At 40.5% G+C, this 18,572-nt stretch overlaps 1 protein-coding gene across 1 annotated transcript; it reads right to left on the bottom strand.

The window, feature by feature from the left end:
* Nucleotides 1–531: 531 nt before the first annotated feature.
* Nucleotides 532–10,603, bottom strand: LOC129249357 (HEAT repeat-containing protein 1 homolog). Its single transcript, XM_054889142.1, has 4 exons — nt 9,329–10,603; nt 9,027–9,274; nt 5,123–8,968; nt 532–1,909 (listed from the first exon to the last, which is right to left on the bottom strand). Exons 1-4 carry the CDS (start codon nt 10,492–10,494, stop codon nt 762–764), a joined length of 6,408 nt encoding a protein of 2,135 aa, XP_054745117.1. The 5' UTR covers nt 10,495–10,603; the 3' UTR covers nt 532–761.
* Between the last annotated feature and the right edge of the window lie 7,969 nt (nt 10,604–18,572).

Here is an 18,572-nt window from a genome sequence, read left to right on the forward strand (position 1 = left end):
CGATACGGTGCCAGCTGATGGTTGCAGAGGAAGTGGAAGACGTCCTCTACATTGGACAAATCAGGTGGAGGACTTGGCTTCACTTGGTGTGTTCAACTGGCATCGGTTCGCACAAGAAACGGCTGGGGCGCTTTGTTAAACTCGACCAAAATCGCGTAAGCGGTTATCACGCTAATCAAGAAAAAGAAGAAAATAGAATCTGAAAAATTTAATTGATGTTACTCACTAGAAAGAACTTGATTGGCGTAAACTCTGAACTTGATTATGAAAAATTTAATCCAAGACGAATCTATTAAAAGTGGTGTTTGTAAATCAGCTGAGTTTTTTGTTTTTCTTTTCCGCGTCCATGTGGCTGTCAGCTTAAAATGAAACAAGGCGAATTCATTATTTGTTTTCTAGTTTCTCAATACTTTGCTTTGACAATCAAACGTACAGAACAGTGTTGTTGGTCTAGTGCCACCACCTTTAATGAACGCGCCTTGATTGAATCTTAAATATTGTATTGATGAAGTAATAAAATATAGGCGAAATAATAGCCGAAATTTATTTAGTAAAAATATGGATTGTAATTTCTACAAATCCCGTTAGGACGTTTAATAATTTGAGCCATGAAACATTGACGTTTTAAACTTTAACTGATAGAAGTTAGCTCAAAAAACGTCCCTAGTATATATAATATTAATAACTTGTTCCCGATCTCTTTTTTTATCAAATATTTTATTACACAATGGTCGCCGTTCAAAACTTATTTTGTGCACAACTTATAAATAACTCTGCAACGATTCACCGAGTATGTTCTCGAGCTCCTGCACGGCCTTGCGTGTATTTTTCTCCACACGCTGATTTTCATCTTCTAGCAGTTCGGCCACAAAAGGCACCGTCTCCGGCAGCAGTGACGTAAAGTCTTCGCCCAATTTGCGCGCAATTTCTAAACAGCAATTAAAGGATAATATGCGCACCTCCGGCACATTTGTACGCGTCTTCATCAACACTTGATAGTTCAGCTGCTTCCACATTACATCATTGGACACGGCTGCTGCCATTTGGGCCAGACACGATTGCAACGACTGCTGCAATTCTTCGTTTTCCAGCACCAAGCGATTCTCCAGCTGATCGACCAATGGCTGCATGAGCAAATCAAAGCGATGACTGTTGATGAAATCTTTGCTGTTGTGCAGGAATATGGTGTAGAGCGTGTTCAAGATGACTTTTACAATGTCAGTAGTTAGCGCCTCCACATCGACGTCAATCGTTGTCTTTGCGGTATTGTATTCGGTTAGTAATTGCGCCGTGTCGTCCATGAAGTCACGCGCAAAGAGTACAAACAGCGATTTGAGTGCTTCGGCGATTTTGTTGGTGAGCAAAAAGAAGGTGAGTATGGTTTCGCGTTGCGCTTGCTGTTTGAAGGCCCACTCATACACCTTTTGGTAGAACGGTCGAAAACTGCCCTCGGATAATTTTAGTACCCAGGTAACGAATGCCTCGATAATTACTTTTTCGGTGCTGGCAACTCGTTCACGTTCACATTTCCCTTGCACCTGCAAGCGGAACTCTAAGGCGTGCAAAAAGAAGGCGCTCAACTCGCTTTGTACGGCACTCAGATCAGCACTCGCTGTTTTGTTGATGCATTCAGGCAAGAGTTCCATCAATACACCAATATCGGCGTAGTTGTGGGCGGCCATTAGCTTGCGGTAGGATTTCTCACAACTGGGTACGAGTATGCGTACGGGCACATCACTTGCTATTTTCGACCAAATCGTCGAGATGCGATGCAATGCAGTGGTGGAACGTTGATCGCGCTCATATTGATCAGCACTAATGTTAGCAGAAATCGTACTTAGGGCCGTTATTACATCAACTACGTAGGGTCCCAAGAAGAGCGGCAGCGATTCGAAGAGCTTTTGGGTACCTGCGGAGAGATTTATAGAGAGATAAATAATATTTATTTAGTTGTAGGTATGGATAAGAAATGTTTTATTTTTACTACCCTAATATTAGGTATTTTCAATATAAAATAAGTAAATAATTAGCGTGTACACTTCTGTTAGGTGTTTGGTTGAGCTCCTCCTCCTATTTGTGGCGTGCGTTTTGATGTTGAGGAAACCTACAGTTTTAAGACGACTCCGAACGGCAATGGTTTTTTATGAGGAGCTTTTTCAAGACAGAAATACACTCGGAGGTTTGCCATTGCTTGCCAAGCGCCGACCGCTTTTAGAAAAAACTGCTTCCATTATTTTGTTGTTTCCTGTACAGAGATTCGAACCTACACACTCCCAAATGGTAGTCACGCAACAACCCATTCGGCTCATTCACCTATGCCAAGCCAAACCCTGTCTTATCTAATGTTAGGCCAAGGAAATATGCTGTTTCGACGTATTGGGTTTAAAGGGAGAGGGATGTTAGGTTAGTGGGTTTAACCCTTCGTTGAGCACCTGGTCCGGCCAGACGTTTTCGACTTTGGACGTGAATTTAACATATTTCTATTATAGCTAACGACTTGAGCTTCGAGGTAGCTTCCTAAAATTTAATTTTCTATCGATTTATGGATATAAACCCGGGTGCCCAACCGAAGGTTCTAAAAACGGTGTACAACGGAGAGTTATGGGGGCATGTGAATAGATGGTTAGTATCGCGCGGGGTATCCTCACATGCCGGGCATATATTGATATATAATGTCGAGTTCGATTCTGGATAGGTAGGAGTTTAACGTAATGTGGGCTACACAAGGCAGCTAAGGCTCCTCGTCTGCGATAGCTGATGGTTGGACTCCGAAGACGGCATTCGGGGATCAGCAGTTTAGGAAGGTCGTAAAAGACTCTTGATGAAAGTCGTTTAATGTCTGTCGGTAGACTGTCTGATCCAGTAATTGTAGTTGTGTTCGGCATTAGATATCTAGAGATAGTCCTACGCTGCCGGAAAAACCTGGATTTATACATTGCCAATTGCTGTCACTTCAACAGCATCTATAGGGGATGTTTTATGCTGCTACAATAACAACATAATTTCAGTATTCATATATATTTCATCCCACACAAAATTGGTCCTTAATATTACAATAGAAAGTGGCCGCCGTAGCTGAATGGGTTGGTGCGTGACTACCATTCGGAAGTGCGTAAGTTGGAAGCTCCGTGCAAACCTCAAAGTGTAATTCTGCCATGAAAAAGCTTCCCATAAAAAATATCTAACTTTCGGAGTCGGCCTAAAACTGCAGGTTCCTCCATTTGTGGAACAATACGTACGCCACAAATATGAGGAAGAGCTCGGTCAAAGCATCCAAAAAGGTTGTAAGTGCCAATTATAAAAAAAAATATATTTTAGAAAAAGGTATCTGCAACTTTTGAGGTTAGGCTCCTTTTTTTGTTTTGTTCTGTTTTAGTTTCAACGGAATTTCGCACATTCAAACTTAATATATTAATTATAATTATACATTTCCATTTCAACCTAACTTATTTATTTGTCCTCTATCTCTCTGGTTCGACCCTTGGCCCCGCCGAAATAGCACGTTTCCCCGGCCAATATTTAGAGAAGCGACGACGCTGAAAATTAGTCTGTTCGAGAACAATTCTTACAAATTATCATGTTTTGGTGTTTATGTGTCCAAAAATAAAACATGCAATGTAGGGGAAAGTGAGAGAGCAAAATGACATTTCATTTTGAGGGGAAGTTGCATGTTTTTATTGGATAAATTTGTACTTGTGAGAATGTGTAAGTGAGAAAAACAGCTGATCGCAAAGTAAAAATAAACACGAATTATAATAAAATTTGCGAATCGAGTCAAAATTCTAAATTTAAGTAAAAATGGTGACTGAAATGCAGAACGGAAGCAAATATTGTTACATACAATTTATAAAGGTTATTTGAAGTCATATATTAAATATGAATCGGCCAAGGCTTTAGAGGTATGTATGTACTTCTGAACCACAGCCTACAGTCGCCGTTGCTGCAGTTTCCGAAATACAAATCGAAAGCATTGGAGGTATCTTTGGGTTTTATGCTTCTACTTCTGGGTTATTAACTAATTGCTATATATATGCATATGCACAGACGGAAGCAAGAAAGAAAGCTGTGATTACCACAACAATACTGGAATGCTCTTCATCTGGCAACGATGATGAAATGGAGAAACTATTGTGGACAATTCTAAAATTCTAATTTAATACGAGGTAGCTCAACTGAATTTTTTTTTAATTTTTGTGATTTTTTTCCGTGATATCCAAGAATGGTAGAGAAACAGATTGCGCCTTTCGAATTCGCCGTGTGGTAAGAGCGGATGAATAAATAAGCAAAGGGAAGGGGAAATACTTGTTTGTGAAGAAGAAGAGAAGGCGACGTCCGCATAAAAACACAAAAAAACTGCATTTGGAGGCTTGGAGGCTTTATATTAATTTGTGCTTTCACAATTTAACACACAGCACTTCATTTTCATTAGTCTGATTAGTTTAAATCTCACAAATCACAATATTACCAAGCCATTCACTGAATTTTCACAAGCACGTAATTTTTCCTACTTTTGTTCGTTTGTTTTGTATTGCGAAGTGAGCTGACGTGAGACTTGTCAAAGTCGGGAAAAATAAAGTAACTGTTTTTAATGGCGCCACCGTAGATATTCAATTCGCCTTGGGTGATATCGGTAAATCCGCTGATTTCCTTTTTTTCCTCGTGTCCATGTACCTAGTGCCAGCACAGAACGAAACAAGACGAATTCATTACTTGTATTCTATTTTCCAAGGTGAATCTGTTAAAGGTGGTATCGATAAATCAGCTGACTTATTTTTTTTTTCGTCGTTTCCATGTGGCTGTCAGCCCAGAATGAAACAGGGCGAATTCATTCTTTGCTTACTACCTTCCCAATACTTTACTTTGACAATCAAACGTACAAAACATTGTTGTTGGCCTAATGCCATCACCTTTAATGAATGCACTTTTCTTGATATTTTTCTCTTTGAGAGCGAATTCTCGGAAATTAAGTTACTGGCAATGGTTATAAAAATGGGCTTTTCAGCCTGAGTATTTAAGGAGCTACCAAATCTCTTGGTGCTTTTTGGCTCGACTTTTCAAACTTCAATTTCAATTTTACTAGAGAATTTTTATATCTGATTAAATATTCTTCGCTTCAACTTACCTGTAATAATTGCGATGCATACATTATCCGGTGGCTGATCCTGCACCAGTTTCGCCTGATCCTGCAGGATTTCAATTATTTGGGGCATATATTTCGGCAGTAGAGCCAGTGAATGCGCCTTCAAATTCGAAGAGATCTCAACAATGGTTAAAACAACAGTTGCCAGTAGAATTTTCGAGACCTGCGAGCGTTTTTTCAGCACCTTAATGAGATGCGTCAGTATTTCCTTAAACTCCTCGATATGTTGCAGAGAAAACATTTTCGACAAGAGTTTCAGAGCAATGAGCGCAGTCTGCTGCAAGAACACCAACTCATTGGAGCTGGAGCTGGAGAGCGCAGCAGTATCTGCAGTTGCTGCTGACTCCTTTTGTTTAAGTATGCCCATGGTGATATCATTAAGCGGCTGCAATAGGTTGTAGAAATTTTGTGGATCGCTATTATCAAAATAGTCATCCCGCTGCTGGAGTTTGCTAATCAATAATTCAATCACTTTCTTGCGTATGCTAAGCAGTTGGTGTTGCATGAGGCCGTGTATGACGACGAGAAACATGTCGGGTGACAGCAGTGAGATGGCATTGTCCAGCACGTCGTGCAGATGGTGCAAAATAACCTTCCAGAATTTTGATTGTGATGTTTCCTCCGCCATTTCGATGGCTGAATTTACAACGGGCACGTACGAGAGCGTTTTTATGATGAAATTCTGATAGTACGGTTTTATGGCCAACTGCTCGGCTTCAGTTAAAAGCGCAATCTTGCGCAAAAACTCACTTGAATTGGAAATGCCTGAAAGAAACTGCATGATGACGTATTTGTAGTGACGCAGCTGCTTAGAGGTGCGACACTTCACATCGAATAGACTCATTTCAGCCGCATCGATAGCTAGCGGCAACTTCTTGCCTGCACCTTTGCTATTTTTGCCATCATCCGTGTCAAACGGCAACGATTTGATATAACCAAGTAGTTCTATGCAGGTAACCAGCGTGATTTGTGGGTCCAACGTGTTGGTCAACTCCAAGCAGATTTCCAAGCGTTTGGAGAATTTCTCAGCGGCTGCGGCTGGTGTTGTGGGTTTGGCATTTTTATGCTTGCGCTGCAGCAGCCTTTGCTTCTCATCTTCCAAAATGTGCGCCTCGAAGACAATGCAGAGGAAAACCCAGAAATACCGCTCGGCACCGAGTGTAAGCAGCAGCTTGCTGTACAACGGCAAGCGACGATGCTCTGGCACATCCAACAGTATATCGGAGAACACCTTCAGCACGGGTATGACAAGCGCAGCCGTATTGCCTTCGCCGCCTGCTGCATTCTCTTGTGAACGCACCAATATTGGCACGATCGATTCGATGACATTATTTATGATGTGGAAGCTGAATGCGTCATCATGACGCACTACCGACGAGCCCATGAATGTGAACACATCGACAACACTATGGAGCACTTGCTGTGGGAAGAGCGCTGCACAGTGTGACAACAGCAACAAAGCGTTATTCTGTGTTTGCGGGTTTTGTGCGCCGCGCACACATTGCACGATCAAATCAATGCGGAAGGTCGACTTCGGTAGCACCTTGTCCAGTTGTATGCCGGCAGTCTGCGCGAGTTGACAACAATGCAGAATAGTGGAAAGTGTCAATTGCTTCGTATACTCCACCACAGTTTGATCCTCCAGCTCCAAACAGAAGCGCAATAAATCGAAAAGTGGCGGCAATAGTTGCTCGGCCTCAGCGAGCTTCTTTTTATACTCAAGCAATTCCAACAGCGCGACACCTTGCTTCCATGCAACGGTGCACACCTGCGCCACCAAGTTGTTGGGCGCTTTGTGATCGCGCTTGCCGACCGGCGTAGCGAGCGATTTGCGCTTGGCATTTGTATCGGCTGCCGCATCGATGCGACACATTTGCACCAATATTTCGACGAGTGGCGCACAATGCAGGGTACATTTTTTCAACAATTTATTGGCGCTAAGAAAAACTGCATCATTGTTAGATGCGGCCATCGTCTTCACAATCAATTTCACCAATTCAATTTTGTAATTTTGCGGCATTCTCTCGTAAATGTAATCGTCCAGCACCTCGAGCAGCACGCACGGAACCGCGCGCAACTTGTCGCCATGCGGCACAAACACCTTGTGCGCTGCAAATAGCTGCTCAATGAACTGCCAAGCGTCCGGCTGGTCCACCAAGACAGTTTCAATGGTTTGACACTCAAAGCGATCGCAAATAAGTTGGAGTATAGTGCTGTACGGTGCAGGCAACATTAGCAGCGCATCCTCGTTGCGCGCCTCTTTCAAAGCACGCGTCCCCAAAGGTATCAAGTCGGCCAACAATTTTGAGTCATTTATGTGCTTCAAGGTTTTCAGCACCTGCGCTGTGAAGCCAGCATGTTTGAGCGCATCTTCAGCAGTGACTAACTGCACAATTTCACGCAACACTTTGAGGCTTTGCGGCTGCTGCTTTTTTTGCGTTGGCTTGAGTATGGTGTACAGTATGAGCGGAAATTGCTCGTGATCCATGCCAAGCTCGTAGCTGCGCGCCAGTATGCTGTCGACAAAGTGCACCAGATGTGGACTCAAATCGGCGCTTTCTCGTAGTACTTGCAGTGTTTCAAGCGCCTGCAGACGCGTAGTCTCCGAGACGGCAGTCAATGCGGTGGCGATGCGATATACGTGCGAGCTGTTTAGCGTCAGTTTATTATTTTTGTTTCTCAACAAGGCATTGGTTAGTTTAAAAGCACGTAAACGCAGCAGCGGATAATCTTCACCAACGGCGGCATTACTTTCGTATACGTAAAAGTTGCTGAGAAACTCCAACTTCTGTTGTGCGCTACCGAAGGTTCTGTCGAATACTTCTTTTAGTGTTTTCAACCATTCCATTTGCTGGTTCGCATTGCGCTGATTGAAGCCTTCCTCGGCGAGCAGATTGAAAATGCCAAAAAATGTGCGTAAATCAGCGTGTATCTGTTCCCATTCCATGAGATGCTCGAAGTGTGTGTTACGTGCTAAAGCTGCGATAAAATCGGAGAACAGTTGCAATGGTATGCATTGGTGCTTCTTGACCAAATGCCATTGTTTACTTTCGAGTTGGCGCACATTGAAACGGCGATAGTGCACGCGGATTTGCGAAAATATATATTCTGCTTCGGCACTGCTCAATTCGTGTTTGAGACAAGCTGTTGCTAACATCAGAAAATGTGCAAACTGCAATGCGCTGGTAAATGTGCGTTCGCCGTACGATTCAATGCTACGAAAGAGACTTAAACCGCTTGGCGTTGCTTGTGACTTGGATATTACGATGAGAAATTGCTTTTTGAATTCTGCAGCGTTGAAAGCTTCACTTTTCTTCGGCAGCTTAAGCTCTTTTAAGAAGCCAATTTTCTCACACAATGGACTTTTTAGTATTTCAGTTAAGGCCTCAAATGTCTTATCGCCATTTTCATCCGGAAAGAGAATCGGCATTAGAGCCAGTAGTATAATGTTTGTATCGTAGCCTTCCAAAACTTCTGCGCTCGTTAAGTGGTGTACTGTAAGCGCTCTGAGTGGTGCCCAGTGCTCTTTATCCTGCTGCACTTTGTGTAAAATGTTAATTAAAGCTTCAACTACTTTATCAGTTCCCAATACTTCCACGAAGTCTTTCGTAGGCAATTTCAATATTTCCGTTACAACCAATTCGCTATCATCGGCAATACGATCGGCCAGACATTCGCGCAGCAGTTGCATATTTTGTGGACGCGCGCGGTAATCTTGCAAATTACTTAGTAGTGTTTGAACGGCAAAGGCGCGTATTTTGGCGGTGTGGTGATACATTTGTTCGTACACGTTCGTGGCATTTGAGTCAAAGGTTTTCAAGCGGAACCCTGCAATATTGAAGCAATTTTAAGGATATAAATTTAAACTAAAGAAAGTGTCTGTTACCTAAAGCCAGTTGAAGTGCCTTGCTGTGGCTTGGTAATTCCTCAGACTTGGCGCTTAAGACCTCCTTTATTGTAAGATCAAAAGCCACTGGGTATTTTCGCTCCAGTTTTCGTAGGTAATCTGAATACCAGGATTGAAAGTTGCTGCTACTTCCATCATCATCCGAACTCAGCTCAATCATTTCGCAATCCTGTGAGTCTGTAGGCGGTAAAGATTTCGATTCCGCTTTATAGGATTTAAGGAAGGCACTAAAAGGAAACAAATGTCATTAAATTATATTTACTTCTCAACAAAATACGTACTTTATAACCTCTTGCGCCGAATCATTCTGCAGTACCACCTCATCTAGCAAACGCTTAAGAAATTCTTTTAAGGTGTCCGACTCTGCATGCCCACTTTGTATGGCTTTTAAGGAATCTCGCAGCAGTGACACATAAATCGCATGTACATAAACATTTTCCTTAGCCAAATTTGCCAAGGTTATGGTGAACCACTTCTCCGTAGCCAAGTTCATCAAAGTGGTTTCACTAAAATGGGGGTTTGCCTTTTTTTGTTTGTCGAAGAGGAAAACCACGAATAAGACTGCTGTTGCGCGTAAGCGTTCAAGTGACACAGCAGCTGCGCGTTCCAAAAAAGCGGAACACAATTTGGGTGTAACCTGTGTGCGTGCCAGCAACTGTGTGGTAACAATGTAAGCAGCTGCAGCATAATCCAACACGTCCGACTGCAAACCTTTCAGCAACGATGGTAGTACAGCGATAATATGCCATTCTTCGACCACAGGAGCATGCTCTAAGGCGCCAACGACAACAGAGGCATAAAAACTGAATTGAGTTTGTAGCGAGCTAGCGCGTGTGTCCAACTCCTTAACAGCATCCATTGTAGATTGACAAACAAATTTAAGAAAAGCCACATCGGTCGCCGCCCGATTCAGCAGCACAGATTTTGGCACTGGTACACCAGGTTTTTGCAAAGGACGCAACCATTCCCATTCTGGGTCTGGTTTCTTGAGTCGTATTACTTGAAGTACCAATATAAAGGAATTGGTTTCATGATATGGCAATGCTAACGCCAATAGAGCACTGCGATTATATTCTTGTATGTGAAAACGTCGTATAAGCCACTCTAAGCACATGAGCGTTGAGCGCAATAAGAAATACGGTGAGAGATGCCGTAGGAATTTATTGATGTTGAGGTCCAGCAACGTATTAACTTCGTCCTTCTCAACAGAGCGCTCCAATTCGATGGTGGTTTCATTGAATAGTGTAGCTTCAAACGACTGAAAAATGGGGTTGATTGCAGTGAGCTCCTGCAATCCGGATAACCCGATTTCAAAGATGGTTCGCCTCGTTTTTGTCCCAGCTTCCTTGCGATCAAACAGCACCGAAGCTTTAGAGCGCGAATCGGACAATGCCACAGTCTGAGGCACAGCAAGGCGTCTCAATTGCTCCTGCAGCGAAGTAGCCATTTTTAGTCACTTGCAAAAGTAAAATAAAGCACAAAAACTTATCACAATATTTAGTAAATTTTGTTCTTCACAGCACAAAAAAAAACACGCGGGTTTTAATGTTTCTAAGCACAAGTGAATACCGTGTTGTGAACACAAAACAGCTGCGAAATGCGGGCAAGAAAATAACCTCAAATATCCGATTACTTAAGTCCGAAACACAATGACGGGGGAAAATTCTACCGATAGCAGAAGCAATGCTGTTCGACAGCATGGCATACAATGCAGCTGTTGCAGTTATGGTGCTCACACTCACCAACGTGAATGTACGCCCGTACGCCCGTATCAGCTGACACCGTGAAACCACTATCTACGAAACTACGGAACGGAACGATGGTGAAAATTCATCTACATGGGGTTCTCATTAGTTTTATCGGATCAGCTGATACGGGCGTACGTTTACGTTGGTGAGTGTGAGCACCATTAGCAAACTTTCTTCGATTAGGGTAAATTATAAATTCACTGCCTTCTCTTCTTTACAGCAAACTACACGTGATAATTTTAACATAATATTTGAAACGCAAGAAACTTTTGTTTGCAGTAGCTGGAAGAAATTTGAAAAGATGCGGTTTTTTCTCATTTGCTTTTGCGCAAGCGTTTAATTTTAAAATAGATTATTTATGTTATCGATTAATTCAAATTTTGGTGTTATAATATAAAAGATGTTATAAAAAAAATAAATTCCACCAGCACACAGGGAATTGGCTTAAACAGCTGATATTAAAAATTTTCACTGTGGCTGACACAGCTTTGCTGTATTTAAAAATTTATTGTGGTGAGGAAGAAGGAGTTTGGAATTTTTATTACAGAATTTTTTTTAACAATTAAAGGTATCATGAAGTAATCGAAAAAGCAACCCTGAGTTTTCAAACCGGTGGAGAAAATAGAAATGAACTTAAATATTTTGCCGCCGTAAAAATAACTGCCGTAACAGAATTTTTGGCCAGACCTTTTCGACTTTGGTCTTGAATTAAAATATTTCTGCTATAGCTAACGTCTTGATCTTCATGTAGCTTCGTAAAATTGAGTTTGCTGGTGATTCATGGATATAATCTTTTAAAAAGGATTTTCGAACAGGACGAATAAAGGTTGGACCCGGGTGCTCGATTGCAGGTTTTAAAAAAGGTGCCCCACGGAGAGTATCCAACGGACGTATTGAAAGTTTGACCAGACCCTGGTACCCAACGGAGGGTTAATAGCATAAAATTGCACTGAATTGCGGCGGCGGCGACGGATTTCTTAGCGTCAGTAAGATTTTCAGCAATCAAATATTAAGATTAATTTTTCTTTCCGCGCCGTGATGAAAACTCAACGTTTCCTTTCTGATGAAATTTCGTGACAATTGGTTTGTTTACAAGCAACAGCAGACAACAGACAAGCAATAACAAGAAAATAATTTTCGATTTGCACAAACGCGCAAAATATCAATAGTTTAGAATAAAGTTTTTTGTTTTTGTTTTTTTTGTTTTTTGTAACAATGAGTTCGAACGAGTTGCAAAACAAAATGGCAGGTGAAAATCGTCGTGTTGCGATAGTTTTTTCCATCCCCATCGTGATTGTTTTTAACCGACCACATTTTCCGACGGATATGGATCAGCTGTTCACCACCCGTCAATCCGTTACCCGATGTGTTCTTCAATTATGTTGCGGGCCGTAAGCAAAAACTCCCATTTTTTTCGCAGAAAGCTACACTTTTGTAGTACAGCTGTTGCATGGGCGGTGTTCATTGCGCATGTGTCACTGCAGGGTGACACAAACAAATAATTTTTCTGTAAATTATTAAGTACAATAAATAATTACAATTGCTGAATCTTGAAATTTCGAAATAAAAATGTGTGTATTATATTTTTTATTGTAGTATTCTGGTTATAACAAATGTAATGACTCCCTTTAACAATCCCTTGAAATTTGCCCTTTAACTGAACTAAATTTGACACCGGTATTTGCATGAACGGCGCCTAACTCTGAACACATCCTTTTCCGCTGTCGTTTAAAAATTCTTGACGCCGCTTTTTTTAAACTATGTGCAATTGTGAAAAGTGAGTGGACAGATTCAATTTAAGTGAAAGAATGTTTTCGTACCAAATTATTTGTGTTACTTACTTGCATATTAATACGATACTCCTTTGCAATTAACCAAAAAGTAATGGATGTAGTAAAGTTTGCGCATAAATGCAAGGTTAGCCACAAACTTTTCTCTCGCGTACCTATTTGTATGTATGTGTGTAAGTACCTTTCATTTATTATTCTCCTTCTAATAACTTAATATGCATTAATTTCATAATGATTGCAATTTAAATGACTTTGCCGTATTAAATCCTTCAAACAATCAAAATAAAACGCCTGCTTCATCTGCTATTGTCCTCAACCCACGCCACACCGCCGAGCGTGTACGACGCAGCTCTGGGATATCTATTTATAAGTGCCAAGCGTGTGTAATGTGGACATTGAGATAATCCGGATTCGGTTTGAGTGTCATCAAATTAACAATGGCCTCAATAATTTATCATTTGCTCTTGAGGTTGATTCTTGCCTGCCTGCCTTCCATCAACAGCCACTACCTACAATTTGTCTTGCTTCGGAAGGCTTTCTGCAAATCATGTCAGTACAGATTTGAAATTCATATCTGCTACCCTTGTGAGATGTGGTAGGCGAAATTACACACACACACACATACACCTATACGCGAATCCACAGCAAGTGTCCAAATGTGTAGGGCGGAAGGTGGAAGGCAAAAAAGAAGACAAGTCGTGCTAATAGTTTTGTCAGCAGCTGTTTGGCTGTTTGGCTGCTTAGCTGTATTTTTGTTGTGATTATTGTTGTACTTATACAGCGCAAGGGCGTATGAGGGTTCATGCTGGCGGTAGCAAAGCAAGATATCGACTTGGGCGAGCACAATGTTGGTACGAGTAGTAGGGAAAATCAATGGTTTTGCCATTCTTCATGATTCATAAGCGAGGCTCAATTATTTGTTGCGGGGATTTTCATGTCTTGCTTTATTATTCATGTGCATGCATAGGTTGTCGTGGGCAGTTGTTGTTGTCGCCGAAAATCGCTTTTGTCTTCTCCACATTAATAACTTATGTATGAATATTTTTCCATTTACTGTCATCGATATGATTACGAATCACCGTCAAGAAGTGAATATTGCCATGAGCTGCGGAAGAGGGCAGTGGGCAGTGTGATTGAATAAATGGCTTTATTTTGATTTTTAATTAAATTCCTCAGTATTAGTTTCCTACTAATGAGTTTTAAACATAGAAAAATATAATTTAGAACTTTTGTGGTGCTTTGTGTAATCGCTCACTAAGCTCGGAATAAATTCATTTTAGGTAATCGCGAGTTTAAGTAGATAAATTGCAATTAAAAGGAAAACTAACTGAAGGCGGCCGCCGTGGCCGAATGAGTTGGTGCGTGAATACCATTCGGAATTCAGCGAGTGAACGTCGGTTCGAATCTCGGTGAAAGAACAAAAAATTAAGAAAAAGTTTTTTCTAATAGCGGTCGCCCCTCGGTAGGCAATGGCAAACCTCCGAGTGTATTTCTGCCATGAAAAAGCTCCTCATAAAAAATATCTGCCGTTCGGAGCCGGCTTGAAACTGTAGGTCCCTCCATTTATGGAACAACACCAAGACGCACACCGAAAATAGGAGAAGGAGCTCGGTCAAACACCCAAACAGGGTGTACGCGCTAATTATATATACATATATATATAACTGAATGCGAATGCACTCAGTATTTAAACCGGCATATGGCTAAAATACACATACATATGTAAGTGTGTATATGTTCGCAGCCGCCAAACAACCAAGAACATGTTTATATTACACAGCTGTCAAGACCAAAACGACTTACCTACAAATGCAGACAAATAATTCAAACTGAACTTGATTAAGTATTCGAAGTAATGCTTGTGTTCTGATTAAAATCAACTCTTAACAACGTGACATTTCGTTTTTTTGGCATTTTCGTTAAAGCTAGTTTATATGCATACATACGCATATGCACTATACCGCAAATGTGAACACAAAAATATTGGCATAACACAATAAAAAAAAAATCAAACATTTTTAAATGTACCTGTACTTTTAGTGATTGTTGTTATAACAGCAACATTTCTTGACCGGGTCATTTTGGTAACTTCGTAACAAAATAACATCGTGACAAAATTCATTTTGAATATAGCCATACGAGTACTATTAACCCATTCGATCCCATTGTACTCGCTTGAGTACAGAAAAAGCATCTTTTTCGAAACGACGTCAAAAGCCAACGCTTACAAATTTTTAAATGTACTCGCCACTTTATAATACAGAGAAATGTCGAAAAGGAATACACATGTTTCTCCTTCTTTTTTTGAGTCCCGTTATCCGTTATTCACTTGTCTTTGCGTGCACCTTTGCTATTTTTCTTCTTTTCATGGTTTAGTTTGCAATAAGCTCTCTGTTTGACAAAATCTAAGTTATCACGGAAAAAGTTCAGTGTTGTAATATTCATAATACATATAATTTGTATACTTTATACCAAAAAAATGAAAAAAGTTGTGGAAAAGTGCATTTCGGTAGGTTTAAATTCTAGTGTACTCGCATGGGTACAGTGGGAACATTCATATATATTTTGTGTGCATATTTCATGTAGATTTGGTAATGGATGTAAAAAAATTTTACAGAAAGAGGTTTCATAACCTTTCTGCGGTCACCGACTATATTGAATCAAGCGACCGTAGTCACTTCGACTTCGCTATTATACCGCCAAATACCCACTGTGACACAGATGAGGAGGACATTGAAGAGGATAATATATTGCGTGATGATATTCCAACCTTGGAATCGTATTTTTCGATTCTTCTTTACGTCATATGACCTTCTTAGAATTTTGAAAGAACAAGGATTTAAGGCTACTGGGACTGTTCGTGAACGGCGGACCAAAAAATGTCCTCTGAAAACGAACAAAGAACTACAAAAGAAGCAACGGGGAGAGTTTGATTTTATGTAAGTTTATCATAATGATTTATTTGAATAGTTGTTTTGTATCAAATTTTGTAGGTTTTCTGACTCAGGAATACTTTTTGTGACGTGGAATGACAATAGCGTTGTGACAGTGGGAACAAACTTTGATAGAATTGAACCTTTACATACCGTCAAACGATGGTCAAGACAAGAGAGGCGCAAGGTGAATGCCCATCAGCCGAAGTTGATAGCGGAATACAACTCAGGAATGGGAGGAGTTGACCTCCACGACCAACCTTTGAATACTTACAATATAAAGTTTAGAGGAAAGAAATGGTGGTGGCCTCTTTTCACTACAATGATAAGCTCGTGCGTAGTAAACGCATGGAAGCTTTATAAAATGGCAAGTAAGAGTCAATGCGACTTGTTGCAATACCAACGTGAAATTGTGCGATTTTATTTACGCAATTATAATATCCGGGACATATCTTCAAAACGATCGACAACGGCATCAATAGCTGGTTCCTCATATAACCATTTTCCCAAAAGGATATCAAATCAGCTGAGGTGCAGGGAGTGTCACCAAAGAATTCGATGGATTTGCGAGTTATGCAATGTAGCCCTTTGCGTAGAGAGAGAATGTTTCAAAAGCTTCCATACTGTTAACCGAACTAATAACCAAGGAAGTCTTTGAAAGTGTCTTTTTATTTAATACTCTATATTTTCATATACAGGCAATGTATATACATATTATCCCATTGTACTCGATTGGGTACAGCCCGAAAAATGCATTTCTTTGATTTTTTTTCGTGTTTTTTTTTTTTTAAGGAGCTTAATTACACTATTTCAATGAACGTTTTATAAACGCATTTAAAAAAACATTGTTTTATATAAGCTTGGGATTTAATGGGTTAACCCTCTAGTGCCCAAATTTTATTTTTGAATGAAAAAAATTGCTTTGGCTGGGAATTATGGTAAAATTATAGGTTCTTTATCAAGAAAGGGAAAGTTTGTTCCTTGATCCGATTATATAGGGATAAAACCTTACCCCGCCTGCAGGCGGCTTTGGGAAAGAACGCCAAAAAAATCTAAATGAAAAACTTGCAAATTCAGTGCATTACTTTTATTGAACAAAACAGAAAGTTTTTAACAGAAATCAATACAAAACAAACAGACAGTCTTATTTCAAATAGTTTTAGAAAAATGTCTACAAACGAAAGGCATGCTTTTGGGCATAAATGGGCAGTTGGTGCAAATTATTATACAATATTTATGGTGAAAATTGTGAAAGCAGTCCTTTTGCTGGGAAAAACAAAGATTCAGATTACATTTTCGGCACATGATTTGAGTTTCGGAGGTGCAGCCAGGATATTTGCACCTTTTTTTACCGGTGCGTGATAAAAACTTTGCAAAATGTCTAACTCCGTCGTAGCGAACGTCGTCAGAAGGTAAGTAAGCTTTTCTTCCAGTAAATTTTACTTGAGGAGTTTGTCATGGACGACCTGGAGCTCTTGGTATTGAAGAATATTGTTGTTTGCAGAGCAGGTATGCGATCTCTGCCCGGAAGTTCGGCAGTTGGTACTGCCTAGCAAGCGTGTCAATCTTGTTAATTCTTCTGAACAAAACATAAGCGTTTATCATGGCCATATCAAGCAGGTGTATAAAAAGTCGGTTTGTGTACTTATTGCTCTTTACCGAAATCTTATATCGCCCAATTAGTCCATCCATGAGGTCGACACCCCCCCTATGACTATTATATTCACGGACTACATTGGGGCAATCGACATCAACAAATTTTTTTTCTGAGCGGACGAACCGCGACACCTTGTTTATAACATTTGTTTCATTCTGGAAGGGCTTTTCGCCTGCGTAACTCGATGTGAGTCGCACTATTTTATTGTCCTTCTAAACTGATAAAAAAATGTCAACTCCTAAAGCAGATCCACAAAATTCAGTTGAATATCCACGGGGTTGTCTCCTGAGATCAAGATCTGTCGGAAGTTTGCAATTCGGAATTCGATTTGAACGAATAGTTCCCAGCGAATGTGTTCCGCGTGATTTTAGATAAACCAGAAGTGGCAGTGACGTGTAATAGTTGTCGAAATATGTTATATGGTTTTTAAAATCTGGAATATTAGGGGACAATCGGACCACCACATTCGCTGATGCCCCAAGATCTGGTGTATCAGTTAGAACAGCATTGTCTCCTGCGTCGCAATATATTTCGAAGTTATAACAAAATCCGTAGGAGTCACACAAAACGAAGAGTTTTTTACCCCATTTATGTGGTTTATCTGGCAGATATTATCGAAGGAAAGTCCTCATCTTCGTTGCGCACATTTGTTCATCGACACATAAACGTTGAGTCATCGGAATGGACTGAAACCTGTTATTGAAATGATCCACGACAGGTCTTATTTTATACAAACGGTCGTAATCTGGAGCATTTTTATCAAGTAACTTATCGTTATCATTGAAATGCAAGTTGCTTCTTATTAGATCAAATCGATTTCGTGACATTGTGTCCTGAATTATTTGGAACGGACGTTTGGGTAGCGAAACACGAACATATAAAATAAAATACCAATATATTTTCGTATTTCCGAGTTGGTTGTTGAAAAGGTAGTGCTAATATTCTTTTGAGCGCTATAGAGATTGGTTTGTTCCACGATATGGTCGATGACACTGTCGCCCAAAAAGTACTCGAAGCACTTAAAGGGAGTGTCAAGACGTTTTATATCATCTCCCAAATCGGGTTCAGAAAAACCAATCGCAGATTTATCTAGCACTAAGTTCTTCTTTCGCCACAACATTTTCTTAAAGGTCTGCGATTTAGGATCGATATCATTAACTGACCCAACAAACTCACCTGGATTGGTTATGATAGTTTCAATACGTTGACCGACAACCTGCTCACCAGGAGCTTTGCGTTTGCGATTCTGTGATTGCGGAATATTTGAGGAAGTCGAAGTAGATGGGGATAATACATGTGCAAACGACGCGGGACTTCCATTTAAATTGACACACACTTCTGATTCCAGCATAGAATCTGACAAATTTACCGCCCTGTTAATCACCTCGTCAATTCCA

Source organism: Anastrepha obliqua, chromosome 5 (assembly GCF_027943255.1).
Source record: "Anastrepha obliqua isolate idAnaObli1 chromosome 5, idAnaObli1_1.0, whole genome shotgun sequence".
Taxonomy (NCBI): domain Eukaryota; kingdom Metazoa; phylum Arthropoda; class Insecta; order Diptera; family Tephritidae; genus Anastrepha; species Anastrepha obliqua.